Source organism: Medicago sativa, chromosome 1 (genome assembly GCF_051527215.1).
Source record: "Medicago sativa cultivar Bolivia chromosome 1, Bolivia_mono, whole genome shotgun sequence".
In the NCBI taxonomy this organism is placed as follows: Eukaryota; Viridiplantae; Streptophyta; class Magnoliopsida; order Fabales; family Fabaceae; genus Medicago; species Medicago sativa.
Genome location: NC_140749.1, coordinates 56,325,536 through 56,339,668, shown reverse-complemented (window position 1 = coordinate 56,339,668; position 14,133 = coordinate 56,325,536). Strand labels below are relative to the sequence as shown.

At 37.3% G+C, this 14,133-nt stretch overlaps 1 protein-coding gene across 1 annotated transcript; it reads right to left on the bottom strand.

Moving 5' to 3' along the window:
• Positions 1–4,260: 4,260 nt before the first annotated feature.
• LOC146955605 (uncharacterized) lies at positions 4,261–9,576 on the bottom strand. Its single transcript, XM_085748844.1, has 2 exons — positions 6,933–9,576; positions 4,261–6,782 (listed from the first exon to the last, which is right to left on the bottom strand). The coding sequence occupies exons 1-2, from the start codon at positions 9,574–9,576 to the stop codon at positions 4,261–4,263; spliced, it is 5,166 nt and encodes a 1,721-aa protein (XP_085604970.1).
• Positions 9,577–14,133: the final 4,557 nt, after the last annotated feature.

The following is a 14,133-nucleotide window of genomic DNA, read 5'->3' as shown; positions in this document are numbered from 1 at the left end:
TTGAAATTAATCAAAGACTCTTCTTCAAGTTCGTCCAAGTTCGTCCTTTTCTGCATAGAGTAGGAGAATTTGTAATGGCAGAAGCTGAAGATGAATCATTGCTTAGTCCATTAGTGCTTTGTGAACAATGTTCTTCTTCAATCATAGATTTTTTATGAGACATTAGTAAGTTAATATCCATAGCAGTCTCATCAAAAACACAAGTTTGAAACTTGCTGCGTAGGCTTGAACAACGTAGAATGTTGTAATAAGTATCTAAATGTTAATTGTAATATTGGATTGTAATGTTTATATTGAATTCTAATATTATAGAGTTTAAAGTAGTAAAGTTAACTGTTAATTGTTTCCCCTTGATATCTTTAGAGTTATGGATAATAAAAAAAAGGTTAAATATGTTTTTGGTCCTTATAAAATTGGGACCTTTTAAGTTTAAGGGTAAATACATACTTTGGTCCCTTAACTTATTTTTGCGTTTCATTTTGGTCCCTTAACTTTAAACTGTCTCAATTTGGTCCCTTAAGTATCTCTCCGTTTACCAAAGTGGTCCCTTCCGTTAGTTTTCTGTTATGTTTAATAAAAAAAGTTAAATGTGGTACACGTGTCATGTTGTCATTGGTTGAAAACTTTTTTTTTTATTTTCTTCATCTTCTCCATACAATCCTTCTCTCTCTAGAGAGAAGAGAACACAAACACTCTCTCTCTCTCTCTCTCTCTCTCTCCCATTCCCACCGCCACAACAACCTCCCTCTCCGTCGCCGTCGTAACAGGAGCTTTCATCCCTTTACTCCGCTCTTCCCATTCCCACCGCCACAACAACCTCCCTCTCCGTCGCCGTCGTAACAGGAGCTTTCATCCGCCCATCTCCATTGCCAAATTGGGAGCAATTTCAGTATCCTTTCTCATTCAAAATTGACTTCCTCCACACCATAACTAAGCTATATGATTTAATTTCAGTATAAGAAAAGATGCGATGGAAAGGGGCAATGAAAAATATATGTGATTTAATCTAGTCCATCTTTAACAATAGTAGAGAAAAGAAAAAGTAACTTGGTACAAATTTGAGAAATAATTGCAGGTTCTTTCCTTTTAGCCCAGTTGAATTATGCAGTAATTGGTTTTTGAATATACAAACACCATTAACTTTAAAAACAAGGATGAACACTATATCCATTCGATGCACAGTGCTTTAATTTTAACAATTTTATGTTGCTTCTCACTTCATAAGTTGTAAATTGGGATTTCTGTTATCATCTGCTTTGTCGGTAACGGAATTCGATTAGAGTGAGGCAGCGAGAAGTGGTAGTGATCTTGCAGTTGGAACGTTTTGGGGAAGACAAAGACTGAGCGAACAATTCTCTTAATCTCCTTCGAAACATCACCGATTCCACGTGATGATGAGCTGTGATGATGCTGTGTCCATGGTGAAATGTTGTTTACTCTTCTCTCTGCTCTGTTTTCTTCTTCTTGATCTAGAGAGAGAGAGAGAGAGTTTGTGTTCTCTTCTCTTTAGAGAGAGAAGGATTGTATGGAGAAGATGAAGAAAATAAAAAAAAATCAACCAATGACAACATGGCACGTGTACCACATTTAACTTTTTTTATTAAACATAACAGAAAACTAACGGAAAGGACCACTTTGGTAAACGGAGAGATACTTAAGGGACCAAATTGAGACAGTTTAAAGTTAAGGGACCAAAATGAAACGTAAAAATAAGTTAAGGGACCAAAGTCTGTATTTACCCTAAGTTTAATCCTTACTTAATTTTAATAGTTATTTTAGTCCCTAATTTTTTTTCCTGCACTCGGTATTAGTCTCTCCTCAATTCAAATTTGTTTAATTTATGCTTAAACTCTTGAGTTTTTGAACAATTTTTTGAAGACGTGTTAAGAACATTACTAAAAGCTCCTCTGCAAAAAATTGTCGTAAAATTTGATTTCTACGTCCATATTTTGTTAATTTTATCTTTAACTTTTGCTGTTTTAAAAAATTCATATTTAATTTGTTTCATGTTAAAAAATTCTAAATTTTAGTAAATGAACCTTTCATAGTGTTCTAAACGAGTCTCAAAAAAATCGTTCAAAAATTTAAGAGTTTAAGGATAATTAAACAAACTTTGTAGTAACAGGGACTAAAATTAGAAGTAAATTTTTTTGTAGGGACTAAAAAACCTATTAAAATTAAGTAAGGACTAAACTTAGAAGTTTCCAATTTTATAGGGACCAAAAACATATTTAACCCTAAAAAAAATACTCCTTTCGTTTCAAAATGAGTGTCGTTTTAGCCAATTGCACACAGATTAAGGAATGGAATGAAATAATCATTAGACATAACATTTTTACTAAACTGCCCTTACTTTATAAGAAAAGGACAAATTTAAAGTTGCATTGAAAATTGTGTTAGAGAAAAGTTTGAAACAAAAATTAAAGTTGTATTGGAAATGTAAAGTGACATTCATTTTGAAACAATTTTTTTTTGCTAAAGTGACACTCATTTTGAAATGGAGGGAGTATAAATTTTCAAGTTCGGGGAGTATTTTGCACCTAAGTGCAAAACTTCATGGAGGTATTTGCAAAACGTTATGTTGGCTAACAGAATAATTTGACGGAGGGGGTAAATTGATTAACGTTGTACAATTTCAAGGGATAATTGAAAGTTTTGTTAATATCAGAAGGGTAATTGACGAAACTTACAATTTCAAAAGGTAATTGCCTATTTACTCAAAAAAAATCGTGTTTCATGATCTCTCTACTATTAGTATAATATTGGTTTGTGTTGATGTACCTGCACTCACATTTAGGATGATCTTCTTGTACTCTTTGCTTGGTTGTGTTGATGTACCTGCACTCACATTTAGGATGATCTTCTTGTATTCTTTGGTTGATAGTTTGAACTAAAAATGTCCCCACACGTTCTACCTCGAACGTCTCAATTTCTTTAACTTCAACAATTCTTTCCCCGTTTTGCTTTAAGAAATGATATTTGAACATCCATTTTGTGACAACTTTTTCTCTCATACTCACATTACTTTTTATTTTATCTCTCTATTGTTTTGGTTTTCGTACAAATACCTACTTTTTCTTTGTAAATTATGGTTTTCATTCATATAAGTTGTCAACCAAATGGATGTTGAAATAACACTCCTCTTTTGCTTTTGGATAAATTTGTCTTCATAGTATAAAAATAAAGCATAATACTTTTTTAGGCAACTATAATTTATAAATATGATATATTTAATTGATATCCACTAACAATATAAATTATTTGCCTCTCGAAACCAGAGCTTACGAGCATAACTTACTTAGGCAACTAGGAAATTGGGATTGGAAGTAATTAAACAATTAAATTGATACATCATCCGGTCACTTTTATAAGTAAAATTCAATATTTTAGAATCATTTACTAAATGATGTATGTGGTCTATAATAAAAGATCAGATACATCATTAATTAAATGAATGTAGAAGATAAAATTTTGCTTATAATAGTAATCGAACAGTGTATTGTTTAAAATAAAGTATATATCGAAAATATATACTTTATTTTGTCGTATGATATATCTGTAACACAAACTATGAGATCGAAGAGAAATACTTACTTGGTCTAGAATCTAGATTGAAAAGGGATAATATGTTTAAAATAATAATAAATATATAATCACTTACTCAAAGATACTCGATAGATCCTGCTCATTTCTTTTGTTTTTAAAGAGAAGAGACAAAATTCTCCAAGTTAACTGTGACATCACTTATATGGTGTTCATAATGTGCTATAAAATAAACTAAAATGACAAGATCAAAGATAAATAAGATGAGAGTTTTTGTATTATTATCTTTACAAGTATATTTTTACAATAAAACTTGAGTCCTATTTATAAGGCATCAATTAAATAATTAAGTGAATAATCAAAAGTAGTTAAGGATCACCAACGATTCATTCACTAATGCAAGTTATAAAAATGTGGAATTCAAAAGATGGACATCAACTCCATCAAAAAAAAAAACTCCATCAAAAAAAAAAAGATGGGCATTCTGATGGAGCCGTGATAGGTTAACAACAAAAACTAAGCTATGCCAAAAGAAAAAACGAAGAAGAAAACACAAAACAACAAAGATAAAAGTTCAGTTTTTTATTCATATCCAGAAAGCGGCACACTGTTCCTTTATATAGCTAGGTCAAGCATCTAGACTTGCTACAAGTTAATTGGGCCTGGGTCTCCCAAAGTAACCCTTACAAGGACAAGTAATGAAATAAAGGCCCAATACTACTTAAGAACATAGTTCCTAGTCCAAACAGGCTTGGTTACAATTCTCTTGGCCCTTGGTGGGTCCAGGGTTCTATCACTACTATCCGGTCCGGAAGAAACCTTGACCTCAAGGTTTGGGTTGAGTAATCCGGTGTGGAGAGCTCCATCGTGCTTTGCATTTGACTGGCCAGTTGACTCTGCTGAACCATTGATGGTTGAAGTAGGTGAATGGAGCGGTTGAGATTGAATAGGGGAAAGAGGAACATTGGGATTAAAAGCTGAGCTTCCCAAGGTTTGCTTTCCAGCTGGTGGCAGGTGAAACAACGGTTGAGATCTGTCTTGGGTAGTGGAACAAGGATCTTGTGGAGTAGAATGAGCCAGATTGTTTGAAGTATCTTGGAAATCTACTAAGTCTTCAGATGGTAGATAACCATCTTTTGGGCTCAGTGGAAAGTCATTGTTTTGTTGCACTTCTCTCTCTTCCAAACCTACTTCTCTCTTTTCTGCTGAAATTGTCTCATTTTCCCTATCCTTGGTTGAAGTTGGACCAACCTCTGTTTCTGGGTGTAACATCGAGCTGTTAAGTGCTTTCTCCACTTCTGGAGGAATGGGTCGAAAATGATCAGTGGGGCTCTGTCCATAATAGGCTTTGAGTTGTGAGATGTGGATGACCGGGTGGATCCTAGAGGTTGGAGGAAGGTTCAGTTCATATGCTACGGCGCCGATGCGACGGAGGACAGCAAACGGACCGTAGTAACGCTTAGCTAGCTCGGGAGAGGCGCGACGGTGAACGGTGTGTTGCCTGTAGGGTTGGAGGCGCAACCATACCAGCTGTCCCACTTCAAAGGTACAGTCTCTTCTTTTCTGATTTGCCTGAGATTCCATTTTTTGCTTGCTTCTTTGAAGGTTTTCCTTGAGAGTTCTTAAAACCTGTTGTCTGTGCAGCAGTGAGGTCTCCAGATCGATAACAGAAGTTTGCCCTTTGGTGTAGTCACGGATGGAAGGTGGGGGTCTGCCATACAGTGCTTCAAACGGTGACATCTTAATAGCGGAGTGAAAACTTGAATTGAACCAGTATTCGGCCAGATGCAGGAAGCGAAACCATTGGCGAGGATGGTCACTAGCGAAACAGCGGAGGTACGTTTCTAAACTTCTGTTGACCACTTCGGTTTGACCGTCGGTCTCCGGGTGATATGTTGAACTGAACCTTAAAGTTGTGCCTTGGACTCTAAAGAGTTCTTTCCAGAAAGTACTTAAAAATATAGGGTCTCTATCTGAAATTATTGACTTTGGGATGCCATGTAATCTACAGATTTCAGTGGGGAACCTGATGGCCAGATCTTTGGCGCCAAATCTGGTTGGGAGAGCTATAAAGTGAACAAATTTTGACAACCTGTCACACACGACCCAGATTGCTGTGTGGCCATGAGAATTTGGCAAATGTGTGATAAAATCCATGGAGAGATCTTCCCATACCTGTTGTGGTGTTTCCAAGGGTTGTAATAGACCTTGTTTTTTTGATGGCAGGTACTTGTTTTGCTGGCACACAGAGCACTGCTGTACCCATGTTTTCACATCCTTATGTGCGCCTGGCCAAAGGAAAGAGGCAGCCAACCTTGAGAGTGTGGGTTTAGCACCGGAATGACCTGCTGATGGGGAGTTGTGATATTCTGAGATGATTGATGTTCTCCAATCAGGTAAATCTGGAATGAAAATCCGTTCCTTGAAAAACAATAATCCATCTTTGAAAGTATAACATGAATCACTGTTGGCGGTGAGATGCTGTAGTAACTGTTGGCCTTGAGCGTGACTGGTATAGAATTTGTGCAGGTCCTCCAGAAGATGTGGAATGGTGGAGGAGACAGTCAAGAGCAATGCTGCAGTGTCATCAGTGCTTTTTCGGCTTAAAGCATCAGCTACAAGGTTAGTTTTTCCGGGTTTGTAATGAATTTCAAAACTAAATCCCTGCAATTTAGCCGCCCATTTCTGTTGTTCTGGAGTTTGTATGGTCTGAGTTAACAACTCTTTGAGGCTCTTCTGATCCGTGAATATGTGAAAATGTCTTCCAATCAGGTATTGCCGCCATTTCTTGACAGCCTCGGTGATGGCGTATAACTCTCTGACATAAACTGGTGAACGCTGCAAGCGGGAGCACATCTTACGGCTGAAAAAAGCAAGAGGATGGCCATCTTGGGAGAGGACGGCTCCAATGGCAACACCGGAAGCGTCGGTATCAAGAGTGAAAGTCTTGGCAAAATCTGGCAGAAGTAGAACCGGAGTTGTAGTCATAGTTATCTTTAGATTTGTAAAAGTTGTTTCTGCTGCTGTATTCCATGTGTATTTTGTAGCTTTTAACAAGTCTGTAAGTGGTGCTGCAATAGTAGCGTAGTTGCGTACAAACCGACGGTAGAATCCGGTAAGTCCCAAAAATCCACGTAAAGCTGTGAGAGAGAGAGGAACCGGCCAGTCAAGAATGGCCTTGATTTTCTCCGGGTCAGGTGAGACTCCATTTGCCGATATAACATGTCCTAGATAGTCCACTTAAGGCACTGCAAACACACACTTAGACAATTTGACAAAAAATTGATTTTTATAAAGCAAATCCAGAACCAGTTGTAAATGATGTAAATGGTCGGTCAAAGAATTGCTAAAAACCAATATATCATCGAAGAAAACTAAGACAAATTTACGCAAAAAAGGGCAGAATAAATCATTCATAGCAGATTGGAAAGTAGACGGAGCATTAGATAGCCCAAAAGGCATAACTAAGAACTCGTAATGACCGTCGAAAGTACGAAAAGCTGTTTTGTGTGTATCTTTTGGCATAACCCGAATTTGATGATAACCTGATCGCAAATCCAGCTTAGTGAAAACAGTTGCTGCACCCAATTCATCCAAAAGTTCATCAATGGTTGGTATAGGGAAACGGTCTTTTACCGTGACAGCATTTAGGGCCTGGTAGTCTACACAAAAACGCCAGGTTCCATCTTTTTTTCTAACCAACAACACAGGGGAAGAGTATGGGTTGTTACTTGGGGTAATGACTCCTTCTTTGAGCATGTCATTGATTATGGTGGTCATGGCCTCTTTTTGGGAATGAGGGTAACGGTAAGGTTTAACATTGATGGGAGCGGTGTTGGGTAAAAGTGGTATTTGATGGTTATGTGGGCGGTTAGGTGGCAGGCCACGGGGTGTTTGAAAGATAGGATCATAAGCTTGGATGAGGGAACGAATTTCATGTGGGAGGTCGGTGGAGAGCGAATTGGTGGATGGGGATAGTTGTGGTGGCTCGGTTGTGGGAGAGCTTGTGAGTATGTGTAAGGAGGCAATGGAATCTGTGTGGAGAAGGTGGCATATGTGGTGATAAGTTGATTGTGTGGGTTGTGTGATGTTTTCACCCCTAAGAGTGATAGTGGCATTGTTGTGTGAAAAGGAAATGGCAAGTATGGAGAAATCTGCTCCAATGGGCCCAAGCGTTTTCAACCATTCCATACCGAGGACTACATCAGCTCCTTCAATAGGTAATAGGTAGAAGGGGATGTGAAAAAAATGATTTTGAAGTGTGATAGGTACGTTGGAGCAGTGACCCGTGCATTGGATGCGTGAGCCATTACCAACCATGACTGAAAATGGTTGAATTGGTGTGGTGAGTAGGTGAAGGTGAGTAGCAATGCGTGGTTGTAAAATGTTATGTGTAATTCCGGTGTCGATTAAAACCGAAACGGGAAGACCATAAAGTAAGCCTCGGAATTTGAGTGTGCTAGGCGAGGGTTGGCCGGTTAGTGCTTGGGCAGATAGGTAGAAGTAGGTTTCTGGTTCAGCAACAGTTTCTGGATCATCAATTAGTACCTCAGTTTCCTCTTCCATATCTGGTTCCAAAATGAGTAAGAGGTAACGACCCGTTGCGCATCGGTGACCCATGACATATTTCTCATCACAATTGTAACATAGGCCTTGTGCTCGCCGTTCTTGTAGTTGTGAGGATGTGAGACGGCGAATGGGGAGTTTGGTGGGTTGTGAACTTTGGCCGGTTAGGGGTGGCTTTGTGGCTAGTGGGTTGGTATTTGTAGGTATCTTAGGAATAGGAGGAAAAACAGTTTGTTGTAGTGGTGGGTTGGGTTGTTGAGTTTGGGGTCTTGTGGGTCGGTTTTTAGAGTCCTTGATCTTTGCTTCAATAAGTTTTGCAAGGCCAATAGCTTGGGTAATTGTGTAAGGGCGTTGGACCGCTAGTTCATGACGGATTTCGGGAACAAGGCCGGATATGAAGCAATTTAGCAAAGCATCGGGTGGTAATCCTATGACACGATTCCCTAATTTTTCAAATTGGGTTTGGTAGTCCGAAACCGTGCCATATTGACGCAACTTAAAGAGTTGGGCTTGATGATTTTCATAGGTGAAGGGGCCAAAACGAAGCTCAAGGGCTTTAGAAAACGAAGGCCAATCAAAAAGTTGATGATTTTGATACATCCACTTATACCAACTAAGAGCATCATCCTTCATGTAAAAAGAGGCTAAAGACAATCGGCTTTCGTTTGCAATGTTGTAAAATGAGAAAAATTGCTCGGCTTGAAATAGCCATTCCAATGGTTCGTTGCCATCGAAAGGGGTAAGTTCATTTTTTGGTGTACGGAAAGGAGTGTTTGTTGGGTTTTGTGGGTTTGAAGCTGTTTGTGGTGTGGGTGGGTATGTTGAGTGCTGTAATGGGGGTGTGAGGTGAGGGTATAAGTTGCTGCCGTGAAATTGTTGTGTAGGTGGGGATGTGTGTTGGTGGTTTAGGGGAAAAATAGTAGGTTGTGGTAGCGGGGTGTGGTGATATGTGGTCGGAAGAGAAACCGGTATGGGTGAAAAGGGAGATGTGAACAAAGGTTGTGTGTTGGTGTGGAGGAGCAAGGGTGAAGTGTTGGTGGTGGAACCAGTGCTGGGTGTGTATAGTAGTGGCGAGGAATATGTGTTGTGTGGCTGGGAAGAGGGGCCCGGTGAGTGCAATAATGGGTTTGTGTATACGACAGCAAGAGTGTTACCTGAGGTCACTAGTGGTGGTGGAGGAGGGTCGGACGGAGGTGGCCGTTGTTGCAGCGCTGTGGTGAGTAAGGTGGTGAGGGAATCATGGCGGTCGTTAAGGATGCGCAAGAAATTTTCATCCCTCGAATCCATCAGTTGTTGTTGGTTGTCCAGCTTGGTGTGGATGATTCCTAGTTGCTCATTGAAGTGAAGGTGGGTGGCTTGAAGGGATTCCTCCAGGCGGTGTTGAAGGGCTTCTTCCAACCGGTGTTGGGTGGCTTGTAAGGCTTCATCAAGGTCTTTAGCAGAAGTGCTGGGGGGTTTAGGAGGCATTGAGTGAAGCAATGAAAGCACCAATGATGGAGCTGTGATAGGTTAACAACAAAAACTAAGCTATGCCAAAAGAAAAAACGAAGAAGAAAACACAAAACAACAAAGATAAAAGTTCAGTTTTTTATTCATATCCAGAAAGCGGCACACTGTTCCTTTATATAGCTAGGTCAAGCATCTAGACTTGCTACAAGTTAATTGGGCCTGGGTCTCCCAAAGTAACCCTTACAAGGACAAGTAATGAAATAAAGGCCCAATACTACTTAAGAACATAGTTCCTAGTCCAAACAGGCTTGGTTACAATTCTCTTGGCCATTGGTGGGTCCAGGGTTCTATCACATTCCCTAATATGCATAACATTGTGATTTATTTTGGTTTAATATTAAGTGTTTTAAAATCGTCCAAACACTATAACACTTTTTATAACAAACAGCCCATTAAAAAAAACACTAATCATTTCAAATTAGAAAAAGATCATATCTAACAAACTGGAATGCCTCAATTAGATTAAATTATACCCGTCACTATCCATTTTCCCGTTGCTTTTTGGTTTTTCTTCACAGCATTTATGAAAGGTTTTATAAAATGGAAGGCCTCAATTTCATGATTAAACGATAATCATATTAATGTGATGTAAGGCCAACTTTTCCAATCCATCAACAAAAACAACGAGTTATGTTATTTTCATAAAATAACTTAACATCAAATTTTGCTAACACGATTTAAAATAATACAATTTAGAATATCGATGATTATATTTGATAAAACAATGGTGTTTTTCCTTTAGCTAATCTGTGTGTGAGATGGTACTTTTTCAGAGCATAAAGCATGAAATGTTCCACTTTTGCCCTCGATCTTGAATCATCAGGTTTTTGAACATGTAGTCAACATGTTATTGTACCCCTCAGTGCACGAGGACCGTCTTCTTTGGAAGATGAAATAGAACAATGAGAGTGTTCTTCGTAGTGCCTATCGGTTGAGTATTGATGGACAAATTGACAAGTACGTCAAATCATAATTGACTCGAATTTTGACAAATGTAGCAGTCTACTACTCCCTCCGTTTCAAAATGAGTGTCGCTTTAGCAAAAAAAATTGTTTCAAAATGAATGTCACTTTCAGTTTCCAATGCAATAATAACTTTTTCTTTTCAATTGTACCTTCCAATTAATACTCTGCACACTACTTCCGAAGTATTACTTTTAAAACTAACTAATAGTTAATAAGGATAGTTTGGTAAAATAACCATTCTCTTTCTTTTAATCATTGCATTTCTTAATATGTGTGTAAACACCTAAAACGACACTCATTTTGAAACGGAGGGAGTAAGTAATAATGTGTAAATAGAGTATTATATCAACATAGATTGTCGTTCCAATTAAACAATTCGTCTTATTTAGTTAAGAACATAAAACAGTATATAAAAACAATAAAACAAAAGATAAGGGGGGAGTTTCTGCAATTTGATCTATTTGCTCAGAACGAGAGTTTAGAATTAACCTATTTTGATTGCAGAATGTTAGCGACGGTTATGATTCTTCGAATCTCTTCTATTCATTTGTTGAAATTAATTAATGGTCAAATATTATTTAGATATTGGGTTTATCTCTTCTTTTTAAGTGATGAGTTCGTGAGGTTTTTTTCCCTTCACCTGTCGAGTTGCACCTACTAATCACACGAGTTTGTACGTGTGGGGCCTTACTCACTCAGAGGTCTGGGTTTTATTTCCCTTCAACTGTCGAGTTGCAACCTTACACCAAAGTTTCTTCGCGCGACAATGCTTAGGGTCGTCAATCCTATAATGGGATGCTCCTTCACACATAGATGTACGTGGAGTTCTTACTCTCTCAAAGGTAATTGAAACCATAGTAGTTAATAGCGGATAGCGGCGCGTAGCGGCCGACCCCAAAAATGCTATAGCAGGATAACGCATAGCGCTATGACCGATATTTCATAAAAACAAAAACAACAAAAATAAGGAAACAGAGAGAGCATAATAAAGTTTTATATGAACAAAACAGAGGATTGTTTGTACAAAACTACAAACAAAAACAGAGAGCAGAATGGAGTTTGGAATCAATAATAACAAAGAAAACTAGAACAAAAAAGTAACAGGACGACAGAGTTTTGAGATTGTTAAACAAAAAAATAACAGGATAACAGAGCAAACGACAAAGTAGAGGAAGATTTACAGCAGAGGTTAAAAAGTTTTACAGAACAACATAAAAGCAGAGGAAGCTTTACAGAAATACCTTCTTTTTTTTAAACCAAGGACAATTTTGTATTTTCTCTTAAAATGAAATAGCGGTTCTAAACTGCAAAACTGCTACGAAGCGTTGCGCCGCTATCTCACATTAATTGCAACGCTATGGCTTGTTGCGTAGCGCTCCGGCACCACACCGCACCACACCGTGCGGCCGTTATAGCGGCGCTATTGGCCGCTATTGACTACTATGGTGGATAGAAAATAGAGACATTCCATTAGGAAACTCATCAGGAGTTTTGAATCTCACAATTATTGTTGATTCCAAAGGGGCTATGATATGGTCTTCTAATATATCAAAAGCAGTAACAAAACCAACTGTGAAACTCTTGGAAAGTGGAAACCAACCCAGATAGTATTTTGTGGCAAAGTTTTGATCTTCCGTATGAGAATTAGAAATAACTTACTAACTGGAAATTATACAGGTTTGGTATCTTGGTGCGAGACACAAGATCCTGCTACTGGTTTGTATTTATATCAGATACTAATGGTTTTCCTCAAGTAGTGATTACAAAAGGAAACACGTTATAAATCGAATGGGGATCAATTGATGAATGATTGTCTAGTCATTTATATTGAAAGGGATATCTTGAACGACATTGATGATGAACTGGTTATTCAACGATTTCAGAAGATGACAAAGCATAAAAGGCAATTATAGAGCCTATATGTAAATCTTTTTTTTTTTTTGAATGCTATATGTAAATCTTTTTGGTACGTTATACATTGAGTACAATGTAATTAATATTTTGGGTATGTTACTTTATATGCATGATTATAATTATTATTATTATTATTATTATTATTATTATTATTATTATTATTATTATTATTATTATTATTATTATTATTTTGCACCCCTGGCCTAGGGTCCTGGATCCGCCGTTGATAGACCCCTTTACATTGTTACATAAACTCAATTCCTGCAATTTTTTTTAATGGCTTGACTCATTACGTTGTTGTTGTTGTGAAACAGGCAAAAGTGATTGATTGATCCTTGAGAATGAATTTCATGTTAATTGCAAAATTCAACAAAGATCAACATTGGTAAAGGTGGTTGTGTTGCGACTGGGTTTTCACCTTGTTGATTATACTTTCGCGACTGTACAGTGTGAGAGAGTCTCCTCTCATCTCACTTATCTCTCTTCAACCAAACATGGCTGACTTCACTCCTACTTCTTCTAATTGCACCCCCACAACTTCTTCTTCTTCTTCTCCTTCTTCTTCTTCTTCTTCTTCTTCTTCTTCTTCTTCTTCTTCTTCTTCTTCTTCTTCTTCTTCTTGCTTCCAACGAACGGTTACATTATACGATTGGTGGCTTGTTAAATCATCCCAAGGAAACAACCACTGTTTAGCCATCTCCAGCATCTCTTCCACAAAGTAAGTATTTCATTTCAGATACCCTTCAGTTTATGCTTAATTCAACTCACCCTCAAAATCAAAGTTATTACACATTTAATGTTGTGATTCAGGGAAGAAGCGGTTCGGGTGTTTAATTCCGCTCCTATTATTAAAAGATATGACGAGGTTGAAGTAAAAATAGTGTTCAAAACACATGCAACGGAATAAAGTTTGGATCTATTTTGCGCTTAAATTATAAAATTTTAATTTAAACACTAAAAGTGTACCTTTGTATCAATTCTTGAAGCATGAAAAATTCTTCAATGATATGAAGACTCTACGTGTATCCACACCGAGAATAATATAATATTTAATTCTTCAATGTAATTTTTTTAATGCTCACATTAATTTAATTATATATATTATTTGTATTCTTTGTACTAGCAAAAAATACAATAATATTCCACTTAGAAAATTTATATTTTTGATTAATTAAATTCTTCAATTTAATCATCAAATAATAAAATAATTCTTTAACAAGAACTAGAACACTCGCTTGTGTGTGACCCTGTAAGTTCAATACTAAACTGGTAATAGATTAATCAAATTAATATATTAATCAAGGTAGGCGTCTAGTAACACTCCTTAACGTCCAGGTAGTATGAAGTATTATTTTACTTTCAAGAACCAATTAGAATAATATAATATTTTTCTTCCGTCGTTACAACTCTTGTTAACTCTAGAGCATGGTACAATTGTCAAACTCTAATAAGTTAACATACATGACTTAAGAAACTCATTTTTTCTTTCATTCAATTTCCCTGGTCAGGGTTTTAATTTTTATCATAGAGTTCAAACTCATTACCAAGAGTTGACGGATCCCATCTTGATTAGTCATTAATTATACAAGTATTTAATCGTATCCAACATCCTTTCAACTAGCACCCTAAGGTATTA